Source organism: Rhopalosiphum padi, chromosome 3 (assembly GCF_020882245.1).
Source record: "Rhopalosiphum padi isolate XX-2018 chromosome 3, ASM2088224v1, whole genome shotgun sequence".
Taxonomy (NCBI): Eukaryota; Metazoa; Arthropoda; class Insecta; order Hemiptera; family Aphididae; genus Rhopalosiphum; species Rhopalosiphum padi.
This window is the reverse complement of record NC_083599.1, coordinates 17,671,623-17,699,303: the sequence shown is the minus strand read 5'-3', so window position 1 is coordinate 17,699,303 and position 27,681 is coordinate 17,671,623. Positions and strand designations below refer to the sequence as shown.

The window sequence follows — 27,681 nt, the reverse complement described above, 5'->3', positions numbered from 1 at the left end:
GTTGATAAAATTGAACAAGGACATTAAGAATTTATTATACTTTTCAGTTTTTGCAACGACTGAAAGAATCTGCTAAACCAAAACGACTACAGGTTATTTTGAATCTGATTTAAATAGACTATTTTTTATTTACTTACATTTTTGTAGCTCTATTTACTGTATTGAATAACATAAACTGTTTAGTAACATGGCTATCTCATTAGGTGTTCCTTAGACAAAGCTGTTTTCTATCAATATAGTAACTTAGTTTGATTAGGTACCTACTTCTTAAAATTTGTTGAAATTTCTAACATTAGAGACTATTGACAAAGTAGTTACATATTTATAGTAAACATAGGTACAATGTTTTAAAAAAAATAAGCTAATTACTATAACATATTATTTTCATTATTCATACTAATTAAACAATATTTTTATTTTTATTTTTAATTTTCCTTAATATAATAATAATAATGAATAATGATAAATACAACTTATGATTTAATATAGTAGCTTAGGTATACAAATATAATAAGTAATTAAAATTAATAGATAGTACAAAATTAAATAACAATTATATAATTACACATTTACATACATTTTATAACATATATTTCATTTATTTCAAAAAGAATTATGGAGCATCCGGAGTAGGTAACAACACATTATTTAAGATTTCAAATGTGATTCTATGTCGTAAGAGTGGGGCATCTTCCTGGGTGTAGTATAATGGTTTTCCCAGTAAAACATGTCTGGCATTTGTGCATGTAAATACACCACAATCAGACGTATTACTTTGCAATGGAGAATCCCCAAAGTCTAATGTCCATTGTAATTGTTCTTCATCAACCGGCTTCTCATATTTTTTATATGACTCAATCAAAAATTCAACTAATAAATTAATTTGATCTTCATATATGCTTGATTTTATACTATCGTATAAAGTAATGGTACGACTCTTAATATTCACCACAGTCAATGTCCAATGATTACCCTCTAGGTATGTGGGAGTTATAAGTTTATCATAAGCATATACATTTTTTATTGTGGCTGTCATTGAATTGGTAGCTTTGTCAAACCCACCTCTTACTAGATCCTTAAAAAACACTGGTGGTAAGCTCAGTATTAATTGATCCGTACAACTTTTGGCTAAAAGACTGAAATAATGTTCCATGGTACAATCCGACATCCATAGATGTGGATTAAATACTCTTAATAAATTTTCCATCGTACAATAAAAAGAATGATTACATTGTAGTTTATCATTTTTTTGTTTTTAGAAATATAATTCACTAGTTCTGCAAAAACCTCTCTATTGTACCCTGGAAATATAATATTTTGACGATCCGACTGAATGTAATTTATTCTACCTAAATTCATTTTTTCAGAAATTTTAGGTAGGCTGGTTCCAACAACATTTTCATCATCGGAGGAAACAAGATCAATTACTTCCAAAATAAGTTGTTGATCCATATCTTGAGTATCACTAAACATAAAAATTGAATATATGATAAGACTTGATTTTTCAAGGACTGCAAGTTTATAGACAAAGTAAAATGGAAAATTAGAAATTATTTTTGTAATTTTTGAATAAGTTAAAATAATTGTTTATTATCATTTATTTTTTTTATGTACGCATGAATTAATTGTCACTGATAAATTTGAAAAAAAAATTTAGACTATTACAAAAATGAAAAATAAAAATTATAAAAAGAGATTGACAAATCAATTGTTTAGTCTAGAAAATTAATTACAAGTATATAATAGTCTACTTTTAAGATATTCTGATTAAAATTAATAATAATGAAATATTCAACTGGTAAAAATCAGGGCTACAACTATTTTAGAATATCTCTTATTTATAATGTACTTTTACATTGAAATAGTCTAACTAGGAAAAATTAAACAAAATAAAGTACTAGTAATTAATTTTACTTAATGTTTTGTTGAGAAATTGAATCATAAATAAAATAAAAATGAATTTGTAAATCGCTTTCATTTAAATTTTGAAGAATTTAAGTCTTGTAGATAATTGAGATGTCAATCACGATATTCAGACAAAAACAATCTTCTTAAATGTATGTATATTCTATCACAAAACATTTAAACATAAATATGTACAAATATACTAATATCGACTATAGCTACTAAAATATGACTTATGAGCAATTATTTTTAAAATCATTCACAGTTAATATTATATTATAAATTAATAAATACTGTTAAAAAAATAACAGATTAAACGAAAGATTTACTACGTTTTTTTAACGTAAAATGTGCACGGTATGCGATAGTAAGACGAATGCTACAAATATGGTGTCGAATACGATGTACCTACCTACTTTTAAACGGCTTCAAAATAAAATAATAAACAGTTGATTTAAAAAGTATAATGATTATGCAATTGAAATAAAAAAAGTTGTGATGATCATGTAAAATAAATAAATAAAATTTAAAATGTTATTATAGAATATAATAATTTTCATTATTTGTGTTATATTTTATGTAAAAAGTTTTACGGTACTATGTCCAACGACAAATAATGCAATTACAAATGCTAAACATTATATAAGCCGATTTTCAGAGAATAAGTAAACAATACAATAATTATTATAATAATAATAAACAGATAAACAATGAAGACATGATACTTACAAAAACCAGTAGTAGACGTAAAGACTGGACAATTAGGTATGTATAAAGGATGAGAAGTGAACAGGTTTGTGTATAATACTGGTGACTTCTGGACGCTTGAAATTTCCAGTAAAGAGTGTTTACGAATGGCGGTCTTACGATGATTTGTATACGATATCGATATTTGATACGTAGATTTGTTACTACGAAACGGCATCATTCGGGACGGTGGCGCGGATCCAAGTAGGGATGATACAAGTGGGAAAATATGGTATGCGGACAATTGGTCCTCGAGAAAAAAAGTCTTATGCGTACAATTGGTCCCCGTCATAATTTTATACTCCGACAATTGGTCCCCGTCTTAAAAATTAAATTCAAAATATTTTTTTATCATCAAACGTTCTTTAAAATGTTTTTTCAATAGTACAATACTTTTATAATAACCTTGTATTCAATTTTTAAGCTTTGAAACAATATAAAATGTAAAAAATCATGTATTTTTATTAACAAAATCTGAAGCATTTTATAATAAATTTAAAAATATTGTTAGAATTAAACTTCCAAATATTTATAATTTTATTGAATTCATACGAATAATTAATTCAACAACAATGATATCATTGACAACAAATAATGATGATATTTATTTTAAATAATTTTTTGGAACCTTTAGCGACAAGGAAAAATATATTGTTTCTATATTTTGTAATAAATTTGATAATAACTTTTCAAAAGATGATCTTTTGAATTATTTGTGTAGGCTTTCGAGATTTTCATAAATTGTAATTATTATGTTATACTTAAATAATTTCTTTTATTCGACTATAATAAAATTATTTATTTATTTATTATTATATTATTATGTTCATTTTTATTATTTTTAAAACAAATAACTGTTATTATATTCTAAAAGTAATATATTATCCAAAATACATTATAAAGAATGTTTAATGATAAAAAAATATTTTGTATTTAACTTTTAAGTCGGGGACTAATTGTCTGCTTACGATATTTTTTTGAGGCGACCAATTGTCTAGTATCCAGAAAATATACATACTTTATGACCTAAGGGGAAAAAATATTACTATAAATTAGAAAGTAAATATATTATACTTTATCATGGATAATAATATAGGCCAATTCACACTAAACTAAAAGCACGCTTTTGAAACTGATGAACGAAAATTTACTATGTCGTACGTGTGTAAGACACGGAGATAACACATAAGGGTGCAACGTTTGCTTAATATTTTTATTTTTATATTTCATATTTAATTTCAGTGTCCATAGATTATATTTTAATACAATAAAATAAATAATCGTTAGGTTAGTCCAATAGGTTTCAATGCTATAGCAAAAAATTTAGGTAAACGGTCACTTTGTAATGTCCATTGTTTAAAATGCAGAACGCGGACACTTTGTACGGTCGGGACGTCGGGTAAAAAGGTACTTTGCAGAACGCGGACACTTTGTACTATTATATACATAAAGTATATATTATAAATATAAGTATTATACATAAGTAGTAACTAATAATTATGTATAGTGTTAATTAATAAAATTGTCATTATTTTTATTTTTATTAGCTAATATTCTAAAAATTTGTAATAGTAAAAACTATTACTAAACTATTTTCATATTATACTACCTTTTGACTTATTTATATTGTACACATTTTTACATGTAGTTTAAATGATATTGATTATTTGTTTATTTAGATTATTTTTATTATTATACAAATACAAATACATTTAATATTTTATAACAATTTTATTTTTATTTTTTCTATTTTAATAATTAACACTATACATAATTATTGTTACTACTTATGTATAAAACTTATATTTATAATATATACTTTATGTATATAATAGTACAAAGTGTCCGAGTTCTGCAATGTACCTTTTTACAATTTTTTTGTAAACTACTTTTTAATTGTCGATTTCGCAGTATTAGTTTATATTATTGTTATATTGTATCATTTTTGATTTTATTTCCACAAATCATAAATTGAATTGAATAAAAACTAATTTTGTGTTTTAATTTTTGTAAACAACAAACTCAATTCGTACTTGCTGGGGGGATAATAAGAAAGATAATAAGAATTTCAAAAAAAGTATTTGTTTTTTGAAAAAGATTTATAAAACATCAAAAGGGAGTCGCGATCGACTAGTTGGCGACGGCTGACCTATAACATTAAAACTGTCGAATAATTATTTTAGCCTTAAATTGTGTCACCTTAGTGACAAATTTAGCTTATTAACTTGAAAAAAAATTATTTAATTAGAATAGTTGCTTCATTGGAGTTTACAATATTGTCCATTATTTTAGCATGTAGTTAGAATTATTAGAAATCAGTAACGTATCTCAACATATTATGCATATGTATATTCAATTACCACATTTTAATATGTACTTATATTTTACTGACGTAGTAACGGATGTTAAATATTATATAATGGAGCTATTACAAAAATGTAGTTATTGTAAAACGTTGCATTACTGCTAATATATGTGATGTCAATAGCTCAATTTGTAAAAAATGGAAATAAGCAATTTGAATATGTAAGTTAATCGTTTAAAAAAAATAGACAAAATTAACTTGTGGAAGGTGGGTATTTGTTGCTAATATCCTCAACATGTGCAACTTACAACGTACAAATTTCAAGTCAATGAACTTAATTTTTATATGACATTTTAAAGTTATAGGTTGCCATTTGAAATTCAAAAGTTGAAAAAAATAAAAATGTTATATAATTTCAGAAAAACATAAAACTAAAAATTTGGAAAAAATTATTGAAAAACACTGAAATTTTTAGTGTAGGTACAATGATAAAAGAATCATGCTCTATAAGCTTCTATAGAAAAAAAACCGTGATACTTTTCGCAAATAAAAAATAATTTTATTTCAATATAACTAAGTAGATATTTAACTGTTATTATAAAATTTTGTTGCTGGGTCAAAATTGAATATATGTTTCCAAATACTTTATCGTATATTTGTTAACAAATTTAAAAAAAAATACATAGACAAAACTCTGTTTAGTAATTAGTAGGCTCCGAGTTCAATGCAAAGTGCATATTTTTTTGGTTGATCTTACCCAATGCTTTCTAAGTACATAATTCCTTTCATGTAACTAGGGTTTCAAAGCTACAAATTTTATTTTGCATTTTTTTGCATATTACGACATTTTTTCATTTGTACAGCATTTTTAGCATTATTGGGTCATTATGGTTTTTAATGCATATTTGTTCAATTAATATACGATAAATAGAAGATTTTTGGAGTTTGAACATATTAATATTAAACAATATATTATTGTTCAATGCAATGCTCAAAATTTAATAAGTTCAATAGGCTCTTAAAATTTTTTTTAATAGAAATTAGAATTTTTAATTAGTATTGAGTTATTGCAGAGTATTTACATAGGTATATTTAAAAATGTATTTATTATCAATTATAAAAATCAATAGTTTATATTCTACATTTTTAACAAACTTTAATCGATAATTACTAAAGTAATAATATTTTAAGAATAAATTAAAAATTTTAAATTAAGAATAATTAAAAAATTGTATTTTAAATAATAAATATATTCCTATATTTTTGATATTTTTATGCAAAATTATATATATTTTTAATTAGAAATACTCGTATTATTTATTACCCATAATAGGTCATAAATAGAAATTAAAATAGCTTATAAATAATATTGAATTTTTAAATACTGTTTAAAGCTAATATTATCTACTAATTTTTGTATCAAAAGAAGTATAATTGTCTAATGTACGGTTATATTCGTATCATTATGAATAACCGCGTCACACACACATGAATAAACCGACTAATTTCCTATTACAATTTAACAATGTATGTGATGTTTGTTTAGACATAATTAGTTAATTTTATCTTTAACCTTGAACAAACTATGGTCGGATTGAAAAAAACGGCGTTTACTAGTTAGGTCCGGGAGACTCTTATTTAACCTAGTTAGGTCCCGGTGTTTTTCAGGTACAAAACTAATTGTATCCCGGATATTTTAGGGTACTAAACTAGTTGGGTCCTTGCAAAAAAACATTTCCCTTCTAATTTTTACAGACTTAGGACTATCAGTGATCTATAAATTAGAACTGCGGTATGATTAAAAATATTTTTTTGTGGTTCTATATATATTTTTTTTTAAGTTTAGTAAAAAATGTTAAAATGTGCATATAAATTAATTGGTTTATTCATTATAATATTGGTCACCCGCTCCTTGTACGACAGTTTATTATATACTTCTTAGCTTGCCATCCTAGGCCAATCGCCTTACGTAGGAGCCTGGTGGTACAGTTTTTATAATGGGACCCAATTAGTTGTTTTTCTTTATCATAAATGTTATCTCGGACCCAACTCGGATACGTCCGAAAAAAATCATTCTAATAAAGATTAAAATATTATTTTTATTTAATATTAGTTTCAAAATACAAACTATTGTTCAAATTATACAACCGGAATTGAAACATTAATTATTGTTTCTCTGAATCCATTATATTTATAAACATATGTCTACTGAATTATAATTTTTATAGTTAATCATTCTGTAGATTTGTTGTCAAATTAAAATAATAATTTTATACTTATGTCTTATGTCTATTTACTAATTCTATGCGTGAGACAGAGAAATTTTTGTATAATTAAATGTATATGATTGTTAAACATTGATAAAAGTTAATATTGTGTACTGTACGTCTGTACTACTGTTTACTTATTATTGTATCGAATAAAATATAATTTTCGAATAGACGGCATTAACCATATTAAAAAGAACTGCGTATAACACGAAAAACCAATATTAAATATTAGAGATTTGATCTTATTAATTTTTATTTCATTATGACGTGTTGATTAGAAAAATTTTACTTGGTAAAAAAACCCGAAAAAATGAATATAAGGTTCCTCATATTATGTTTACTTATTACTGGAATTTAAAAGTACAATTTATATACATGTTTTTATTAGTATCTGAAATAAAAAATTTAGTAAAATTTGATTTTTGTATAAAATAATGATTTATAATGAAACAGTTTTATTATTGTTTTTGTCTAATGATGAATAACCAATTTTCACCCAATCAAAATTGTTGAAAAATTAATATGTGTTATAATGATAATCAGGGCCGGGCCTAGGGCCTAGCAAGGTGGGCGCCTGCCAGGGTCACAAAATATAGAGTATGAATGGGGGCGCAAAATTTGAATTTGAAAATCTTAGCTAAAATATTTTAATATTATATGAGATGCGAGTCGATTAATACTGTGTTTATTGTGTTATAAACTTTCAATTGGATAAGAACTTGCATCTAAGACGGACTACACTTCAGTCATCGAAGAGTTTGCTTCTAAAAAAGCCAGATAATTTAAAATATTTTAATTATGTTGTACTAAATTTACTATATTATTTGTATTATTTTATTTGAATTTTCATATAATTCTTATACGTTGTACTGTATTTTAGAAGTTTTCTTTAAAGTTACGAGTATACCAAAATATCTATAAGTAATACGTACAAATCTATTAATTTCGTTATTATTAATAAATTTTTGTTATTTAAACTATTAAAATAATACATTTTAGCTTTACAGTAAGTATTGATAATGCTTATAGATAAATAAGGGCGCTAATTTTTATTTTTCCAGATTATTAAAACTGATAAATTACAGTAGTTATTGTTTTAGTTCAAAAGCGTTCTTTCAATCGTTAACATAAATGATTGTTTTGGGTAATATATTAAATTAATCTAGTTGGTATTGTTTGGTACTTTACTAATTATCTCATAATTTCATAAACAATAAACAAAACAATCGAATTTCGATTTTTATGCATCGAAATAATTTTGTACCAAAAAAGGCTGATCACTTCTGTTCAAAAACGATATATTATGGAAGACGCGTGAAAAGTAAAAATATTGCATTTATCCTATTTATATCGAACCTTGCGTTAAAGTCATTCTGGATGACAGACGGCACAATGGTTGACATAATAGCATCATATTGCATTTTACGGATGTGTTATCTCCGTCTTACAAGTGTGCAACATAGCAAACTTACGCTCTACAGATCAGGTTTAGCTCCATCAGTTTAAAAATTAGAGTGATCGACCTATTTTGAAACATGATGGTAAATCATCATCTGTGTTTGTATGTTAGTTTTTTACGATATAGTTTAAACTTTTAGCAAGTTATACGTATATAATATAGCGTAAATTTAAATAATTGCACATAACTTACTTAAAAACTGAATATTCGTTAAAATCCAATACACAATTACAGATTATGTTCTTACCATCAAGTTTTATTGTAGGTCGAATCACTCTTATTGTTCGAACGCGGATCTATTACCGCGAATTATCGACACTCGTTGATTCCCCCCAGATCATGCAACGGGTGGCGAATCTTCTCCGGCCGGTTTTACCCCCTCCCTCTTCGAAGTTCGCCATCGTACCGTCTGCCGTGAGTGCTAATGTTTATATAAGCTGTGCTGCTAGCCTTTACATTATATATGACACTTTTTTCCTGGCGTTCGAGCCCGACGCATCGTTGCGTCCGCTCGCCGCCTCGCACCGTGTTGTGTGGCGAAACCGCGTGTGTGGTAAATGCGTTTACATACATATTTTAAGCCGTTGTGGCATTTTGCGAACTTATACGCGTTCTTTTCCAGCGGTCGACCGCAACGGTCGATATACCTTTTTCGCCGGTCGTGGCATCGCGTATCGTCACCGCAGTTGTGCCTTTTTTGCGTCTTGTTCGGCCACGTGGTCGACGAGGTTTCTATTTTTTGTGCGTTGTTGCCATAAAATCATGCATAGTGGCGTTGCTGTGCTGGTATTCATACACCAAAATTAATTATTATATTACATTCGTGTGCGTCGTGTAACGTGCTGTCCGAGTAAACAACGTGTTTAAACGAGCTCTTCTGTGTGTTGTCGCCACAGAATCTAACACGGTGTTTTTCGTCACCTGGTGTGACGCGTGCATCTCAATATCATCATCATTGTTCCAGCGTTCCGGACCACAAAGCAGAGTTTGAGCGGTGTCGGTATCGTTAACCTATTTTTTGTATTTTCATTAATTGTACTGTTTGATTTATTGTAATCGTCATATACACAAATTATTTATTTTATTATTATTTCATGGGCGCCCACCTTTATTAGACTGTTAAGCCGTTTGCATTGATTATTATTATTATTTTCTATTTATTTAATATACATTTTTGGTGGTGTTATATGCACTCGTATATTGAAGTGCTATTATAATATATATATACCGGATAACATTTTCCCGTTTCCAACACCTCGCGAGTCGTGTCCGATAACCGCGAATTTCCAAAAGTAGGATCGGACGCGGCGCCAACATTTGGTAGCAGAGCGTGGTTCCGACCTCAGTGGGGGGTTCGGTAGCGGTGTGTTGGTTTGTATTTTGCCCTGGTATTTTGGTGCAAAGTACAGTGCTTGGGTGTTCCCCGGACGTTGACATTTATTGTCTATTGGTGTATTGGTTGACCGGCTTTTCCCGTGATAATTATTTTTACTATTATTTTAGGTACTGTTAAATTAAATTAATTTAATGTGTGATGCGCACATAGTGCAGATAGTATAAAGCTGATATAGGTATTTATTAACATTAAGTTAACCGCGTTGGTCGTGGTGTTGCTATCAGCTATACTTTAGATTAACGTTAGAGGTCATTCTACGCACTACCTGTATATCGTCGATATATTCAATAAGTTAATGCGTATACGCGACAGCCGTTAGTTTTGATATCGTCGATATATCTAAACTACACTTAATATTAGTCGTGTCGGTTGCGGCATTGATATCTCCGATACACCAATTGCACTAACGTTGTAGGTATACTACGTAATTGCGCCCGTCGTTGAAGTGATATCGCCGATATATCATTATTATTATTTATTATTCGCGCCGGTCGCTGTGAAATATTTTATATAACATTTTGGGTATTGTCCGTTCACTCCGGTTGTTTATATCGTGTTGTGATTTAATTCGTAAGAATTCATTCGGTTGTAGTCTTCCATAGTAGCGTAGGGTGGGGTCCGATACCATGGCCGAAGATGAAGAGCGTCTCCGTCGTCTTACGAGATTATTAAAATTGAATACTGTAAAACGCGCTACTGTGATTGCGCAAATTCGAAGCACACATGATGTGGCATTACGTGTCGGTACCGACAATAGCTTAGTTCCTCTGTAATCCTTTTACGTGGCTGACCTAGACTCTTTGTGGCACGAGTTCAAGTCTTTTGATCTGGTCGTAATGAACTGTTTGTTTGAGCTTAACAGGGCGGACGAGTATTCGCTAGATTTACATTCTTCCATGCGCAAACTTGTCGACATGTCCAAAACCGTTTGGACACAAATATGTCATATGGGCGCGGAGTGCATTATTAGAGCACATCCGATGACTTTTGAGTCAATTCCGCGAACGTCGAAGACTGTCCGCGGCCAATGTATTATTTTTCCTAGTGGACGTTTTTCGGAAGTGTTACCGACCCGTCCGTCTGCGTCCGATATAAGTTCAGTCATGTCCCGCCCAACCGTCACACCATCGTTGAATCGTGATTATGATATGTCAGATTGTAATTTGTTGACGTTCAGGTCACCATTGGCCAAGTTGGTTTCTACGTTCGGGCCCGTAATACGATCGTCGAATTTCGTAAGGCCGTGTATTTATGATTTGTTTAGAAACGGGCCGCTCCTCCCCCCCGATATTATCTGTGCAGTCCGCGCTGCCAGTGGATCTCATAAGTGGTCATTGAACTTTGTTAAAGGTCCGGTCGTGTTAAAGCGCGTAGTCACGCCGCCGCCGCCGCCTGTGTTCCCACTCCACCCCGCGGTATGCCGTAAGCCTACATTGTGCGTACAAAATCCGGAACGCTTTCGCGATGCTTATCCGTCGTTATCGGTACATTATTTACCTGCGCGTCGCCGTCGTCATTACGTCAATGGGCAGACGTGACAAGTATCGTGGTTTCGGTAATAGGCCTTCACAAATCGGTTAAAAAATACATGTTCAATCGCGGGTATCAGATCCGCACATTTTTAATGACCGGTTTCTTTGGACAGTATATTAAATCGTCGTACGCCGATATAGGGCGTTGCGTGGCATAATGCCGATTATTCCAGCCGGACTCCTCTTATACTGGTGTAACACGCATGGAGCGAACGGCGATCCGTCGGAATGGGACGACTCATCTCCGTCGCTATCCTTATGCGATTTATCCAAATTTCTGTCGTCGTGTATCACGCGTATTGTTGATATGACCAACCGGTTGTCTACGCGCACGTGTAATATTGACCACATGTTGCATACTGTGGTTCATATATGCGTCGTAAGAGTGCCACTCGTGGTCGGCGTAACTGTGACCCGTCGGTCCTTGTTGTTATTTGCGGAGCTTGGGTATCGTATGTACCTCCAAGTAATTTGTTTCTATATATAGTTTTCGACGGAGGCGGTCGACAGCGGCGCTTAGTCAGGTCTAAGCGCGAACGTACCATTTCCGTAACGTCGATCTCTCGCGTCTCACAGCCTCATCTCGGTCGCCGATTGCACCGATTGTTGTGCTCCACCAATCCGTGTGTCAGTACCACGATGCGTTCTGCATCGTCGTCGGGACAGGGGGTAGACCCGTTACATATGTACGAATTGCGGCTAATAATTGTCCGTCGAAAGGTAATAGGAGTGATGTAATATGTCCATGGTGGCATTATTAGTATTATTACCCACCAATAATATGAAAATGATTTAATATCATTGTCGCGTCCTTTTGTGTCACCTGTAAGCACTGTGCTCCTTGACACGACGCGTCCGGCTCACCAACCCAACCACCTGTTAATTATTTTATTGTATTGCACGTTATTAAATTATGTATAGACATATCGCTACTGGTTGAATGTTGGAACGGGGGGAGTCCTCATGTGTAAAACCGAAATATAAATTGATCGGTATTATTATTATTTTGTAATTTATATTATTTCGTTCAAGCGGCACTAATGTTTTTGTGTCCGTGGTTATGTACATTATTTTGATATCGTCTTACGACTGGTAAAATGATTGTTTAATTATAAACTATGTTTATTTTACTTTTACAAAATTATTAATTATTTTTTATAGTTGCTTTGTGAATTTCATTTTTTTGTACGCCCCCCCACCCTAGGCCTAGCACAGTTAGTGCCGCAACTATTAACTCTGGGGCCCGTGTGCAAAATTTATTTGGAGGCCCTAAATTAATATTATTGTTTTTTTTGTATTACTACGGCAATTAATCAGTACTTTTTTAGTATTTTAACTTGTATGAAATAATTTCTATTATTATCCGTTCATTATACTAATTAGACAAGAAGTTTACCCTTCATTATATATTTATATAGTTATAATTTATTATTAGGGCTAGAATTTCGATGCACTTTGTATTTTTTTCTGAAGCTTTCTGTCCGATGCTCGTTTTTTTACAACTATGTTTTAGGTATTTTGAAATTGAAATAAGAAATTATATTTTGCATTTTTTAACACTTTTGATTTTTAGGTCATTTTTCTATTTTATTTAGGGTATATTAGGAGTTTTTAAGTCATTTTTGGTGTTTATGAATTTAAAATTAAAGATAATAGATTAGTGATTTATAATATAAAATATTTATATGAAAACAATTTATGAAAAGGAGCTTTTTTATCTAAAAAAAACTTATTGGCGCACAACAGTCGAGCATTTCTATTTGAAAACCTGAAGCACGCTTTCTGATTCAGTGTAACAATAAAGAATAATTATATATTTATTATTATATTATTAATATATGAAGTAAAATAAAATATTTATTTATATGTAATGAATTTTTTCAAATTTTATTCTATTTTAAATACATTTTGAAGACATTTTTTTAATGCATTTGTTGAGTTTATAAGTCGTTTTTGCATTTTTTTAGTCATTTTTCTTGATTTTTAAAGATATTAAAATCCCAGCCCTAATTATTATAGTATTAATTTGAAACTTTTTTCAAACCAGAACCAACTTAAATAATGTTATGTCTAGAATCTAGATTAAGCACATGCATGCTTTTTTGTAGACTTCATAATATGCTATTTATAATTAATAAACAAACAGAATAAAATAAGTAATAATATAAAAAAAAACATTTCTATTTAATTTTCGTAAATTAAATACATTATATTATAATTTCTAAATCCAGAATCTGATATGAGTAATTTTATTAATACATAGCTCTGGAAAGATTAAATATTACTATTAAATAAAGGAGATTCGATTTTAATATCATATTTTTTATATTTTGACGATTTTTAGATAAATAACCTTCATGGATCACATAATTCAAGTGTATTAGGTGTTTACTGTTTACTATTTGTTTCAATTAAATATTCAATTAATTTTGCTGAATTAATTTTAAATTTTAAAACAATAAAACGGTATCCTTTGAGTACTGAATCACCAATTAATTTTTCTAAATATTTTTTTAAAATAAAACTTTTATTTTCATCAAATGATTTGATTTCATTCAATAATTATATCAGCTATAGTTCAATTTCTATTGTAATACTATTTACAAAACTATTCATATCTTTTCATCTTTTATTCAAAATCATACCAGGTCAGCTTATAAATTAAAAGAAGTTATATGTTTAAACAGTAATATTTATTTTCTATGTGAAACATTAAATATTGTTTCATTCAAAAAACACACCAGAAATTATGATGTTAGTCAGTGTTTACCACAAATTTATGTTATAAAAAATATTAAGTCATTTATAGGGCCTTCCATTCATTTCTATGAATTGCATACAAAGGAAACAGTTATTAGATTAAAACATTATTCCTAAGATACGGGTTTTATAATTTTCAATATTATATAATTGTAAATAAATTAAAAAAATTAATATCATTATTATTAATTGTATATAATCAATCAATGAACTCTTTGTAGATTTTTTTGTTCATAATTTTTATGTAACATATTGTAAGTAAAGAGAATGTACTTATTTATTATATTATATCATATTAAATTATTTATTAGTTTTATAAAAACTAATTTATGTATTTTGTAATAAAATAATTATAAATTAAAATAAATAAATACCTAAATAATATTATGTATATGATGTTTATAAAGAACTTAGTTTGATACCTACTATAGTGAGGTACCTACTTCTTAAAGTTTGTTGAAATTTATAACATTAGAGACTATTGACAAAGTAGTTACATATTTATAGGTACATATAGGTACAATGTTTTAAAAAAATAAGCTAATTACTATAACATATTATTTTAATTTTTCCTTAATATAATAACAATAACAACAATAATAATAATAATAATAAATACAACTTATGAATTAATAAAGTAGCTTATAGGTATACAAAAATAATAAGTAATTAAAATTAATTGATAGTACAAGATAAAATAACAATTATATAATTACATATTTACATACATTTTACAATATATTACATTTGTTATTAATCATTTCCAATAGAATTATGAAATATGAGGAGTAGGTAACAACACATTATTTAAAATTTCATACGTGATTCTGTGTCGTAAGAGTGGGGCATCTTCCTGGGTGTAGTATAATGGTTTTCCCATTAAAACATGTCTGGCAGTTGTGCATGTAAATACACCACAATCAGACGTATTATTTTGTAACGGGGATTCACCAAAGTTTAATGACCATTCTAATCGTTGATCATCAACCGGCTTCTCATATTTAAGGTATGCATCATTCAAAAATTCAACTAGTAAATTAATTTGGTCTTCATAAATACTTGATTTTATACTATCGTATAAAGTTATGCTACGACTTTTAATATTTACCACTGTCAACGACCAGTGATTACCCTCCAGGTGTGTGGGAGTAATCACCTTATCGTAAGAAAATAAATTATTTATTGTGGCTCTCATTGACTTGGTAGCTTTGTCCAACCCACCTCTTATGAGATCTTTAAAAAAAACTGGTGGTAAGCTGAGTATTAATTGATCCGTACAACTTTTGGCTAAAAGACTGAAATAATGTTCCATTGAACAATCTGCCATCCATAGATGTGGATTAAATACTCTTAATAAATTTTCCATCGTACAATAAAAAGAATGATTACATTGTAGTTTATCATTTTTTTGTTTGTTAGAAATATAATTCACTAGTTCTGCAAAAACCTCTCTATTGTACCCTGGAAATATAATATTTTGACGATCCGACTGAATGTAATTTATTCTACCTAAATTCATTTTTTCAGAAATTTTAGGTAGGCTGGTTCCAACAACATTTTCATCATCGGAGGAAACAAGCTCAATTACATCCAAAATAAGTTGTTGATCCATATCTTGAGTATCACTAAACATAAAAATTGAATATATGATAAGACTTGATTTTTCAAGGACTGCAAGTTTATAGACAAAGTAAAATGGAAAATTAGAAATTATTTTTGTTATTTTTGAATAAGTTAAAATAATTGTGTGTTATCATTTTTATTTTTATGTACGCATGAATTATTTGTAACTGATAAATTTTTAAAAAAATTGAGACTATTACAAAAATGAAAAATAAAAATTATAAAAAGAAATTGACAAATCAATTGTTTAGTCTAGAAAATTAATTACAAGCATATAATAGTCTACTTTTAAGATATTCTGATTAAAATTAATAATAATGAAATATTCAACTGGTAAAAATCAGGGCTACAATATCTCTTATTATAATGTACTTTTACACTGAAATAGTCTAACTAGGAAAAATTAAAGTAAAGTACTATTAATTAATTTTACTTAACGTTTTGTTGAGAAATTTCATCATACATAAATTATATATGCATTTGTAAATCACTTACATTTAAATTTTGAAGAATTTAAGTCTTGTAGATAATTGAGATGTCAATCAGTAAGTTTAGTCTGATATTCCTATAAAATAAAAAAATGTAATTAGTAATTTTAAACAAAAATAAATAAATTTACTTATACTATTTATGTTTAATTATTCCTTAAATAAGTTAAATATATACTTATTATAAGTATTCTTAAATTTAGTATCGACTTTAAACCAGTTAATATAATATGCCTATCTTCTAAATTTTACAAAGAATAAAAAAATGTGTAAATAAGAATTTCACAAAGCATCTGAGATTATAACAGCTATATTTTATGGTTTATCATTAAGAGCTAAAGAAAATATAAAATATTTTATAGAAAAACTTAATAGGTAATATATTTATTGATTTCCAATAGGTATTAATAAAAGATACCTAGTTATATATAAAAATAATTACTTGTTCTTATATTAAAATTCATGTGTTGTCTCCGTCTTACTAAAGCACATCATATTACATATTAACATCAGGTTAAGAATATGTAAAATATTAACATTTTAAAATGCTTATAAATCTCTCAAAAATTAAAGTATCCTATTTCCATTTTTTTATTATATTAATGTTTACAAATTATAATTCAAAGTATAATTCTAGATTTATTGAAGATTATTACCAAGCGTCCATATTTATAATATATTTAGATTCAATAATACTATTAGTAATAGATATTAATTTAATCAAAACAAAGAGACATCTTTCAAAATATGTCAGAGACCAGAGTAAAGTTATTTAATAGAAACAAAATGAATATTTTGAAATATTTCAAGATATTAAAAATCATTAAAAGAATTATAATTTAAAAATGTTTTTTAAATTTGGTATAATTGTTGACAACAAAATCAAAAACGTACATAGAGATAGAATGTGAATTTTTTCTTAAAGTTAAACATGTATACTACTAATATACATTATATTACCACCTAAGATTTTTTGCACTATTCATATTTAATGCTATGCACAGAGTAAAGATATGGTTTCCATAACAGTACACAAAATAACAAATATGTAAGATGTAACAGAAATATAACTTTATTATATTAGCTAAGTACCTAAGAGTTGTGTATTAATATTAATTAGAAATATAATTTTATGTTACTGTTAAGGACCTATATCCGATTTACTTTTAATACATAGGAATGTTCAACAGGAACGCTATTGTTGATTACCTATGTATAACTAAGCACGAATACGTAACGATTATACACCATATATTTAAAATCTTAATATAACAATATATCAAATTATAGTTGATATTATAATTATATAGGTTGAGATGTATATATATATTTACAGTACATAACTTTTTTTCGCTAAATAGTCTATATTGCAGTAAATTAATTATGTCATAATAATGGTAAAAATGAATGACTTAATTTTGGCTATTTTTTTCAAATATAGTTTGGTCATACATATTCACCATATTGTTATGCACCATTTAACAAAAAATGTAGGTATGTATTTTAACTAGTTTTGAGTGCTCTGGCACATTTTTACTGCCATATATAGCCAACTTGACGAGTAAATGGGATAAATAACCAATGGACAATATACTAAACAAATAAAATAATAGGTAATATATAATATGAAAATAATAATGATTTTTATTATTTTTAAAAACAACTTTGTAACCAATTGCAAAAAATAATGAAATCAAATTTTACAAAACCTTAATTTTAACTGTTAATAGTTGTATTCTAATAAAATAAAGGTAATTTAATATTATATTATTAGTGATTATTATTAGTGTTAGAAATAGTGAATGAGAAAATGCATTATAAACTATAGATTGTTGCAGCCGAACTTAAGGTTGTACGTCATGTTAATTTTGTACAAAGAAAAAACAAGTTGTATTTTCAAAAAGGTTAAAAAAACATTGGAAATAGAATATTTCATTCCTTCCCTACGTTAATAAACTTAATACTTGAATTGTTATTAAATTTATTATACTAATCGTTAATATTTACAACAAATACAATTAAAAAAAAATTTTCATTTTTAAAATTAGTAAATTTGTAGAATATGACGTATACATACAATAGAATACATATTTGTACAGTTATACCAACCGAGTTGTCGACAGGAACCGAATAACAATAGTTTTAGACCCGTCTTACGGAAACACTTAGTATATATATATATATATAATAAAAAAAATTCTTTGCCTGTTCGGTATTGGTCGTATATTGTATCGGTCAATGTGACAATATAATCCCACTACGTTGTCCCTCTTACAAGCGTTAAAATATTTCTACTGTGTACCTATATTATGGCATATAATAACAGAATACCTACAAAAAATAATATACTCGTAATGTACTAATTACGTGACGTACTTACGATATTCAGACAAAAACAACCTTCTTAAATGTATATTCAATCACAAAACATTTAAACATAAATATGTACAAATATATTAATATCGACTATAGCTAATAAAAATATGACTTATGAGCAATTATTTTTAAAATCATTCACAGTTAATATTATATTATAAATTAATAAATACTATTAAAAAATAACAGATTAAAGCAGTTTTTTTTACGTAAAATGTGCACGGTATGCGATAGTAAGACGAATGCTACAAATATGGTGTCGAATACGATGTACCTACCTACTTTTAAACGGCTTCAAAATAAAATAATAAACAGTTGATTTAAAAAGTATAATGATTATGCAATTGAAATAAAAAAAGTTGTGATGATCTTGTAAAATAAATAAATAAAATTTAAAATGTTATTATAGAATATAATAATTTTCATTATTTGTGTTATATTTTATGTAAAATGTTTTACGGTACTATGTCCAACGACAAATAATGCAATTACAAATGCTAAACATTATATAAGCCGATTTTCAGAGAATAAGTAAACAATACAATAATTATTATAATAATAATAAACAGATAAACAATGAAGACATGATACTTACAAAAACCAGTAGTAGACGTAAAGACTGGACAATTAGGTATGTATAAAAGATGAGAAGTGAACAGATTTGTGTATAATTCTGGTGACGTCTGGACGCTTGAAATTTCCAGAAAATAGTGTTTTCGTATGACGGGCGTATGATGGATCAGCCGTTGCCTTCTCGTTTACCTGCAGCTCTGCCATGTGGCGATTTTTGTTACTACGAAGCGGCATCATTCTGGACGGCGGTGCGGATCCAGGTAGGGATGACACAAGTGGGCAAATTTACATACTTTATGACCCAAGGGAAAAAATATTAAATTTTTTTACCATAAATTAGAAATCAAATCTATTCTTCTTAATCACGGATATCCATAATTTGGCCAAAAGACCATTCTCATTTTTTTAAGAACTTAAATTTTAATTAAGAGGACATTGCCCCCGCTTGTATTATCTCCAGGGCCGGCACTAGGTTTTGTGAAGCTCTAGGCAAAATATTCCTTAAGCCTCAAAAAAAGCTTTTATAAATCAACGGTGAAAAACAAAAAGATACATTTTAGTATTTTACTATAAATTCATAAAATGATCTTTGTTGTAGATGTTAAACATTTTTTTTTCTCATCGCTATACCTAGGTACATTATAATGTTATTATAATCATTTAACTTTTATACAAACTTTTAATACAAATTTTGTTTTTATAATTTAATATAATTTATAATAATTATAATTATAATTAGTTATAAGTAAGTACAATAAAAATAATTTGCTACACTGAAATTTTAATTATTGGAATAAACATTGGCTATTTATTAAGTAGTTACACTACAAAATTTTGGGCACTACGAAATCACAAATGTGTTCTATGGAAAAAAAAGCTATATTTCTTATTAGTAAGATTAATAAAAATTTAATTTAATTATAATAAATAAACTAGTTAAAATTATTTTGTTAAGAGGCCAACAACAAGACAAAATCGACTGTATAAACATGTTAAATGAAGATGAACATGTAAAAACGGTAAAAGAAAAAGTTCAATTAAAATATTTACAGATGTATAATAACTACAATAATATTAAATATGTATACCTATCTATTATAATTTATAATGTTATATATAATAATTCATTATAGTAGGTTATTAATCTCTACTTACATATTTTTGACAATCAGTCTATAAGAAAATGAAATCGTGTATTTTTTATTCACTCGTGTGTGTATCAATAGAGGCATATATTGGGCAAAATCAATGAATATCAAACAATTTGAAATTATTCCTGGACTATACTATTATTATACTTGTACATATTTAAAGACTCTGTTAGATAAGTAATTGCAGAAAAATATACAGAAAAATCACATATCATTATTCAAGGTAAAACTCATATAAAAACGCAAGGCCACATAAAGTGTGAGGCCCTAGCTGGATGCTCAGGTTACCCACCCACTACCGCCGGCCAGTGACTCAGTCTTACACTTACCACAAAAATAATTTTCACTCACAACTTTTAATTGCGTGTTTTATGTTTTGATAAGAGTGAATTGACCTATTATCAAACTATTGGGTAAGAACATTATCTGCGTTGTCTCGTTGGTTTTTACGGTATTTTAATTTTTAGATGAGTTATGAGTATGAAAAATATTAAAAAATTTAAAGAGCTCATAATTCACTTAAAAGTCAAAATATTGTAAAAAATCAATTAGTTAAAACACAGACAATGTTCTTACCTAAAAGTATAAAAACATATAAGTCAATTCACACTAAACTAAAAGCACACTATTGAAACCAACGAACGAAAATTTACTATGTCGTACGTGTGTAAGACTAAGACACGATGACAATACATGTGGGTACGACGTTCTCTTAATATTTTTGTTTTTATATTTCATATTTAATTTCAAGGTCAATATATTATATTTTAATACAATAAAATAAATAATCGTTAGGTTATTATTTCTATAGTTCCATTAATGCTACAGCAAAAAATTTACGTCCCAGCGTAAAAACATTATTTTCTTTCGCACAGTTGACACAAATTATTTTCGTCATCAACTAAAATGTTCATATTGGCTTGCTTGTATATGATATCTTGTGTATCAATATCTAATTATATTAATCGAGTAAATTAGTTGGTAATTTTAAAATAATCGTACCTGGCTTCATGTATACGGATTAAGGTATGTATACGGATTAAGGTTAAATCACAAGTTGTTTTATAGACATTTTATGTATTATTATTATTAAAAAAATATTAATTATAATAGCAATATGTATAAATATAAATATAAAATAAAATATTCTTTATAATAATATAGATTAAAAGTACATTTCAACTCAGAATTATTTTTTTTTATTCATGGTAACAGCGGTTTACCATTTAATTAATATTTAACACATTATCAGCTATTAGTCAACAATCATAATTGTGACCTATTCAATAACAAGATATACTAAGGAAACACATCCGATTAAAGCCCAAGGTCCATTTTTAACTATATATTTTATGACTAATTTTAACAAAATTTGTATGTGTAAACAATGAATCATTAATATAGAACCATTATGCTATCTCAATCGTTATTTCAAAGTGTCATCTATATAGTTAATCGAAATAATGTTATTCGTTGACATTTTAGACTGATGTACTATTTTAATATATCAGTCTGATTAATAATTTAATTGATTATTAAATTAATTGCTATGGATATTAACGTTATTTATATTAATATATTATAATAATATATTATACAAAAAAAAAATAGTTTGGACTATCTATGACACGATATACGCAACGGTCGCCGCCTCGCCGGTACAAAGTACAGGTACCGCAGCGACCGATCTAAGCCTTACCAACTGCCACCGCTGGCAACGACGACACGAAACCGTTGTCTCTCTACATCCTACACGAGCAGTTGATTTTAATGGACTTTAACGACCGACATCATATTATTCCATTTCTGGCACAATAATATTATTCTCTATGGCAGTGTCGTCTGACTTTCATGTTATGATGACCCAGAGGCCAAAAAGCCATACAAATTTAGTCTGTTACATAGCCACCCTCCCAACTCTGAAATCTAAATATTGAATTTGCTGGTTCGAAATTCTAATCCGTTATTGGTGTGGACATTTATGAAATGCACGTGTTCTTTTTTTACAAAAAAAAAAAATTCAATTTGGAGTAAAGAAGATGATTGTACGTTACAACAATCGAATGACACGTGATACAATGTCAAAGATCGACAAAAGTGAAAAGGGTATTAATTTGTGTGACAACTACAAAGTATAATTGTCATATAGACTAAGAGTAGTAGGTATTCTGTTTATCGGTTATCGGGCGAATACAACCATATAAAACACACACGCAATTATGTAAAAAATGACTAAAATTTCTGTTTATATAATTTGGCACTTATGCACTATAAATATAAATTAAAACAATATTGATAGTAGCGCAACCGAAATAATTAAACAAATCAAAAATAACATAACTATCTCTAATTTAATTAAAGAATTATTATGTACACCATACGACATACGTGCAATTATGGTATATTTATTATTTTATAATACATATTAATTATTAGGTACTTACCGATACATATAAAAAAATATTCTACACTCAGTGATATGTTTAGAAAGTAGTAATACTATTACTTTTTATAAGAAAGTTACCACTAATATGGTATATTATAGTCAGGTATAAATTTGTGATAAAACTATGATAAACGATAATATTTGTGGAGAAAAAGTATTGCAAGGAGTCGGAAAACCTTCCAAATCGAATTTTTAGCAGTCCATATTATCAAGCTTATTATATTTTATTTTCTTCCTCAGTTATTCCTATATACATAATAATACTAATAAATCAATTGCATAAGAATTGTATATACACATTAATTTTTAATATATACTTATGTCCTATGTGGAGTATTTAACCACATAAAAATTACAATTAAATGAAAATTAATAATGTTTAAGAGTTTATCAACCAAGTACCCATTTGCATGTATACATTTTTTCTGAAAATGTTGATTGTTATAGATGAGTACTAATTTCCTATTTATGTCGTCAATTTTTATTTTTTTCAATTTTAAGTATACAAATAATAGGTAATTATATTTTATATTTAAAAATATATATAGAACATTAACTAATAAAAGTAATAATTTAAAAAAAAGATAATATCATTCATTCGCTTTAACGTTGATATCAAAACCGATCGAGTTTATTCAGTCACAAGTGCTTGTATACTTTTTTTACTATAATATTATTCCCAATAAAAATAAACTATAATATTTGGTTGTGTATCTTAAAAGTCCGAGGTTTAAATATAATACCAGAGCAAATTTAAAAAAATGCCTTATGAAATTTACTAACGATGGGAAAGACTCAATATGAAAGAAAAAAACTCACATACCTACACAGCCGACATTTTTTTGATATTTGTACCAGGGACGTCCACCGACTTGAGGATTTCTATATGTCTAAGAATTGTTTTTTATATTTTCATTCATCGGTATATATTTATAGGTAATTTGTATATTTCTACAAAATGCGATAATATATCATTAACTATATAGTTTTGTTAAAAAGAAATTTATATTAAAGGTGTACTGTATTATTATTATTTATTTCATATAATATTACTATGGCCATTTACAACTATTTTCAACTATTTTCAACTTGCCAGTCAATTATTACGTACTTATTGTATTACAATAATCGGTTAATACCTAGTATAAATTATAAATTGGTTAAAATTAGAAAACCTGTAGATACTTATAGTAAATATATGTAGCAAAGAAAAGTATCAATTCCTTATAAGTAATACAATATATAATATTGTTATAAACAAATTCTGATATAATAGTTAATATAATAATATCTATAGAGGAAATACTATTTTGGTTTTTACTAAATATAATAATATTACTATATTTGGCATATTATAATCAGGTATAAATTCGTGATGAATCTATGATAAATAATAATACTTGTGGAGAAAAAGTATTGCAAGGAGTCAGGAAACATCCAAAACGAATTTTTAGCAGTCCATATTATCAAGCTTATTATATTTTATTTCGTTCTTCAGTTATACCTATATACATAATAATACTAATAAATCAATTGCATACGAATTGTAAATACACATTAATTTTTAATATATACTTATGACCTATGTGGAGTATTTAACCACATAAAAATTACAATTATATGAAAATTAAAAATGTTTAAGAGTTTATCAACCAAGTACCTATTTGCATGTATACATTTTTTCTGAAAATGTTGATTGTTATAGATGAGTACTAATTTCCTATTTATGTCGTCATAAATATAGGTGTAGATAATTTGTATATTTCTGGTTCACTGTGAATGGCCATTTATGTATTTCATAAAATGATAGATTTAAATAGAAACTTTTAATTGTATAATTACAACACGGTTTTTATGCAAATAGCTTACAATGCTTAGATAATCAATTTATAAGTAATTCAAAATTACTACTTGATTGCATTATTTGCTTAAATCCAAAAATGTTTAGCTCTACAAACTATAAACAAATGAATACCTGCAAATGTGTTGCTAGAACTTTCAGTTCAAACAATTATTGATAAAAATATTTTACATAAATATTATGAATTACTTACAACAATCCACTTTAATTTAACTAAATAATATTACAAATACTTTTAATAAATATTCACATATTTTTAACTGAAAACTCCCAACCTCCTAATTAACAACATCAACTATATACAATAAACTCAAATACGTCCTTGCTAGGGGATAATAAGATAGATAATAAGAATTTTAAAAAAAGTATTTGTTTTTTGAAAAAGATTTATAAAACATCAAAATCGTGATCGACTTGTTGGCGACAGCTGACCTATAACATTAAAGCCGTCAAATAATTATTTTAGCCTTAAATTGTCGAAAAACGTGTCACCGCAGTCAAATTAAGCTTATTAACTTGAAAAAAAATATTTAAATAAAATAGTTGCTTCATTGGAGTTTACAATATTGTCCATTATTTTAGCATGTAGTTATAGAATTATTAGAAATCAATAACGTATCTCTACATATTATGCATATATATATATTCAATTACCAGATTATAATATGTACTTATATTTTACTGACGTAGTGACGTGTGTTTAATATTATATAATGGAACTATTACAAAAATGTAGTTATTGTAAAACGTTGCATTACTGCTAATATATGTGATGTCGATAAGCTCAATTTGTAAATAATGAAAATAAGCAATTTGAATATGTAAGTTAATCGTTTAAAAAAAATAGACAAAATTAACTTGTGGAAGGTGGGTATTTGTTGCTAATATCCTCAACATGTGCAACTTACAACGTACAAATTTCAAGTCAATGAACTTAATTTTTATATGACATTTTAAAGGAATAGTTTGCCATTTGAAATTCAAAAGTTGATAGTGGTTTCACTATTAAATATAAAATTTGAAAAAAATAAAAACGTTATATAATTTCAGAAAAACATAAAACTAAAACTTTAGAAAAAAAAAACACAGATTTTTAGTTTGGTACAATAATAAAAGAATCATCCTGTATAAGTTTCTATAGAAAAAAAACGTGATACTATTCGCAAAAAAAAAAAATTTATTTCAGTATAACCGAGTAGATTTTTAACTATTATTATACAATTTTGTTGCTGAGTCAAAACTGAATACAAGATTCCACAGACCCACATACTATATCGTATATTTGTTAACAAACTTAAAAAAAAATACATAGACAAAACTCTGTTTAGTTATTAGTATTGAGTAATTGAGTATTTACATAGGTATATTTAAAAATGTATTTATTTTCAATTATAAAAATCAATAGTTTATATTCTACATTTTTACCAAACTTTAATCGGTAATTACTAAAGTAATAATATTTTAAGAATATATTAAAAATCGAGAATACATTTAAAAAATTATATTTTAAATAATAAATATATTCCTATACTTTTGATATTTTTATGCAAAAATTATATATATTTTTAATTAGAAATACTCGTATTATTTATTACCCATAATAATTCATAAATATAAATTAAAATAGCTTATAAATAATAATACATTTTTAAATACTGTTTAAAGCTCATTTTATCTACTAATTTTTGTATCAAAAGAAATATAATTCTCCAATGTACGATTATGTTCGTATAATTATTAAGAACCACGTCACACACTCACACGAATAAAACGACCATTTTCCTATTACAATTTATCAATGTATGTGATATTTGTTGAGACATAATTATTTAATTTTATCTTTAACCTTGAACAAACTATGGTCGGATTGAAAAAAATCATTCTTATAAAGGTTAAAATATTATTTTTATTCAATATTAGTTTCAAAATACAAACTATTGTTTAAATTATACAACCGGAGTCGAAACATTAAATATTGTTTTTCTGAATCCATAATATTTATAAACACATGATAAGTACTGAATTATAATTTTTATAGTTAATCATTCTGTAGATTTTTTTGTCAAATAAAAATAATAGTTATTTATACTTATGTCTTATATCAATAGAGATTTTTTTATAATTATATGTATATGATTGTTAAACATTGATAAAAGTTAATATTGTGTACTGTACGTCTGTACTACTGTCTACTTATTATTGTATCGAATAAAATATAATTTTCGAATAGACGGCATTAACCATATTATAAAGAACTGCGTAGAACACAAAAAACCAATATTAAATATAAGACATTTGATCTTTTTAATTTCATTTTCATTATGACGTGTTGATTAGAAAATTTTTACATGGTAAAAAATACCGAATAAATGAATATAAGGTTCCTCATATTATGCTTACTTATTACTGGAATTAAGATACAAAATACCTATTTAATTTAATTAGTGTTTGTTTAACAATAAACTATAAGTAAAATAATAAGGGGTTTCCATTAAATCAATATAAATAAAATTTTGCGGAAAAAGCTAGGAATGAAGTTTTTTCCTATATACAGGATACATCCGAATTGCATGCCAAAACAAATAAACATAAATTGGATGCTATCTCTTATAGGGGTTTGTTTGAATCGGATCTTGGAATAAAAATTCAAGGGTAACGCGTCCTCCACAAAAAACCTAACGAAGAACCCAGGAAAAAAAATCCGTGGATATATCAATATTATTCACAAACACATGAAAATTATTGAATACATATTTTTAAACGCTAATTTCAACATTTATTTATAATTT

At 27.1% G+C, this 27,681-nt stretch overlaps 2 protein-coding genes across 2 annotated transcripts; both read right to left on the bottom strand.

Moving 5' to 3' along the window:
* Nucleotides 1-613: 613 nt before the first annotated feature.
* On the bottom strand, nucleotides 614-10,998 carry LOC132924829 (sentrin-specific protease 1-like). Its single transcript, XM_060989271.1, has 3 exons — nucleotides 10,865-10,998; nucleotides 1,301-1,465; nucleotides 614-1,190 (listed from the first exon to the last, which is right to left on the bottom strand). The coding sequence occupies exons 1-3, from the start codon at nucleotides 10,996-10,998 to the stop codon at nucleotides 614-616; spliced, it is 876 nt and encodes a 291-aa protein (XP_060845254.1).
* A 4,148-nt stretch (nucleotides 10,999-15,146) lies between these two features.
* On the bottom strand, nucleotides 15,147-15,986 carry LOC132924827 (sentrin-specific protease 1-like). The gene has a single exon (XM_060989270.1). The coding sequence runs from the start codon at nucleotides 15,984-15,986 to the stop codon at nucleotides 15,147-15,149; it is 840 nt and encodes a 279-aa protein (XP_060845253.1).
* Nucleotides 15,987-27,681: the final 11,695 nt, after the last annotated feature.

Coding starts and splice junctions, on each gene's coding strand:
- LOC132924829 (XM_060989271.1), bottom strand. CDS start 10,998: ATGTCGACAAGTTTGCGCATGGAAGAATGTAAATCTAGCGAATACTCG. Junction 1,466..10,864: donor AAAGAGTCTAGGTCAGCCAC/GTAAAAGGATTA, acceptor TTTTATGTTTAG/TGATACTCAAGATATGGATC. Junction 1,191..1,300: donor CAAAATATTATATTTCCAGG/GTACAATAGAGA, acceptor AAATTTATTAAG/AGTATTTAATCCACATCTAT.
- LOC132924827 (XM_060989270.1), bottom strand. CDS start 15,986: ATGGATCAACAACTTATTTTGGATGTAATTGAGCTTGTTTCCTCCGAT.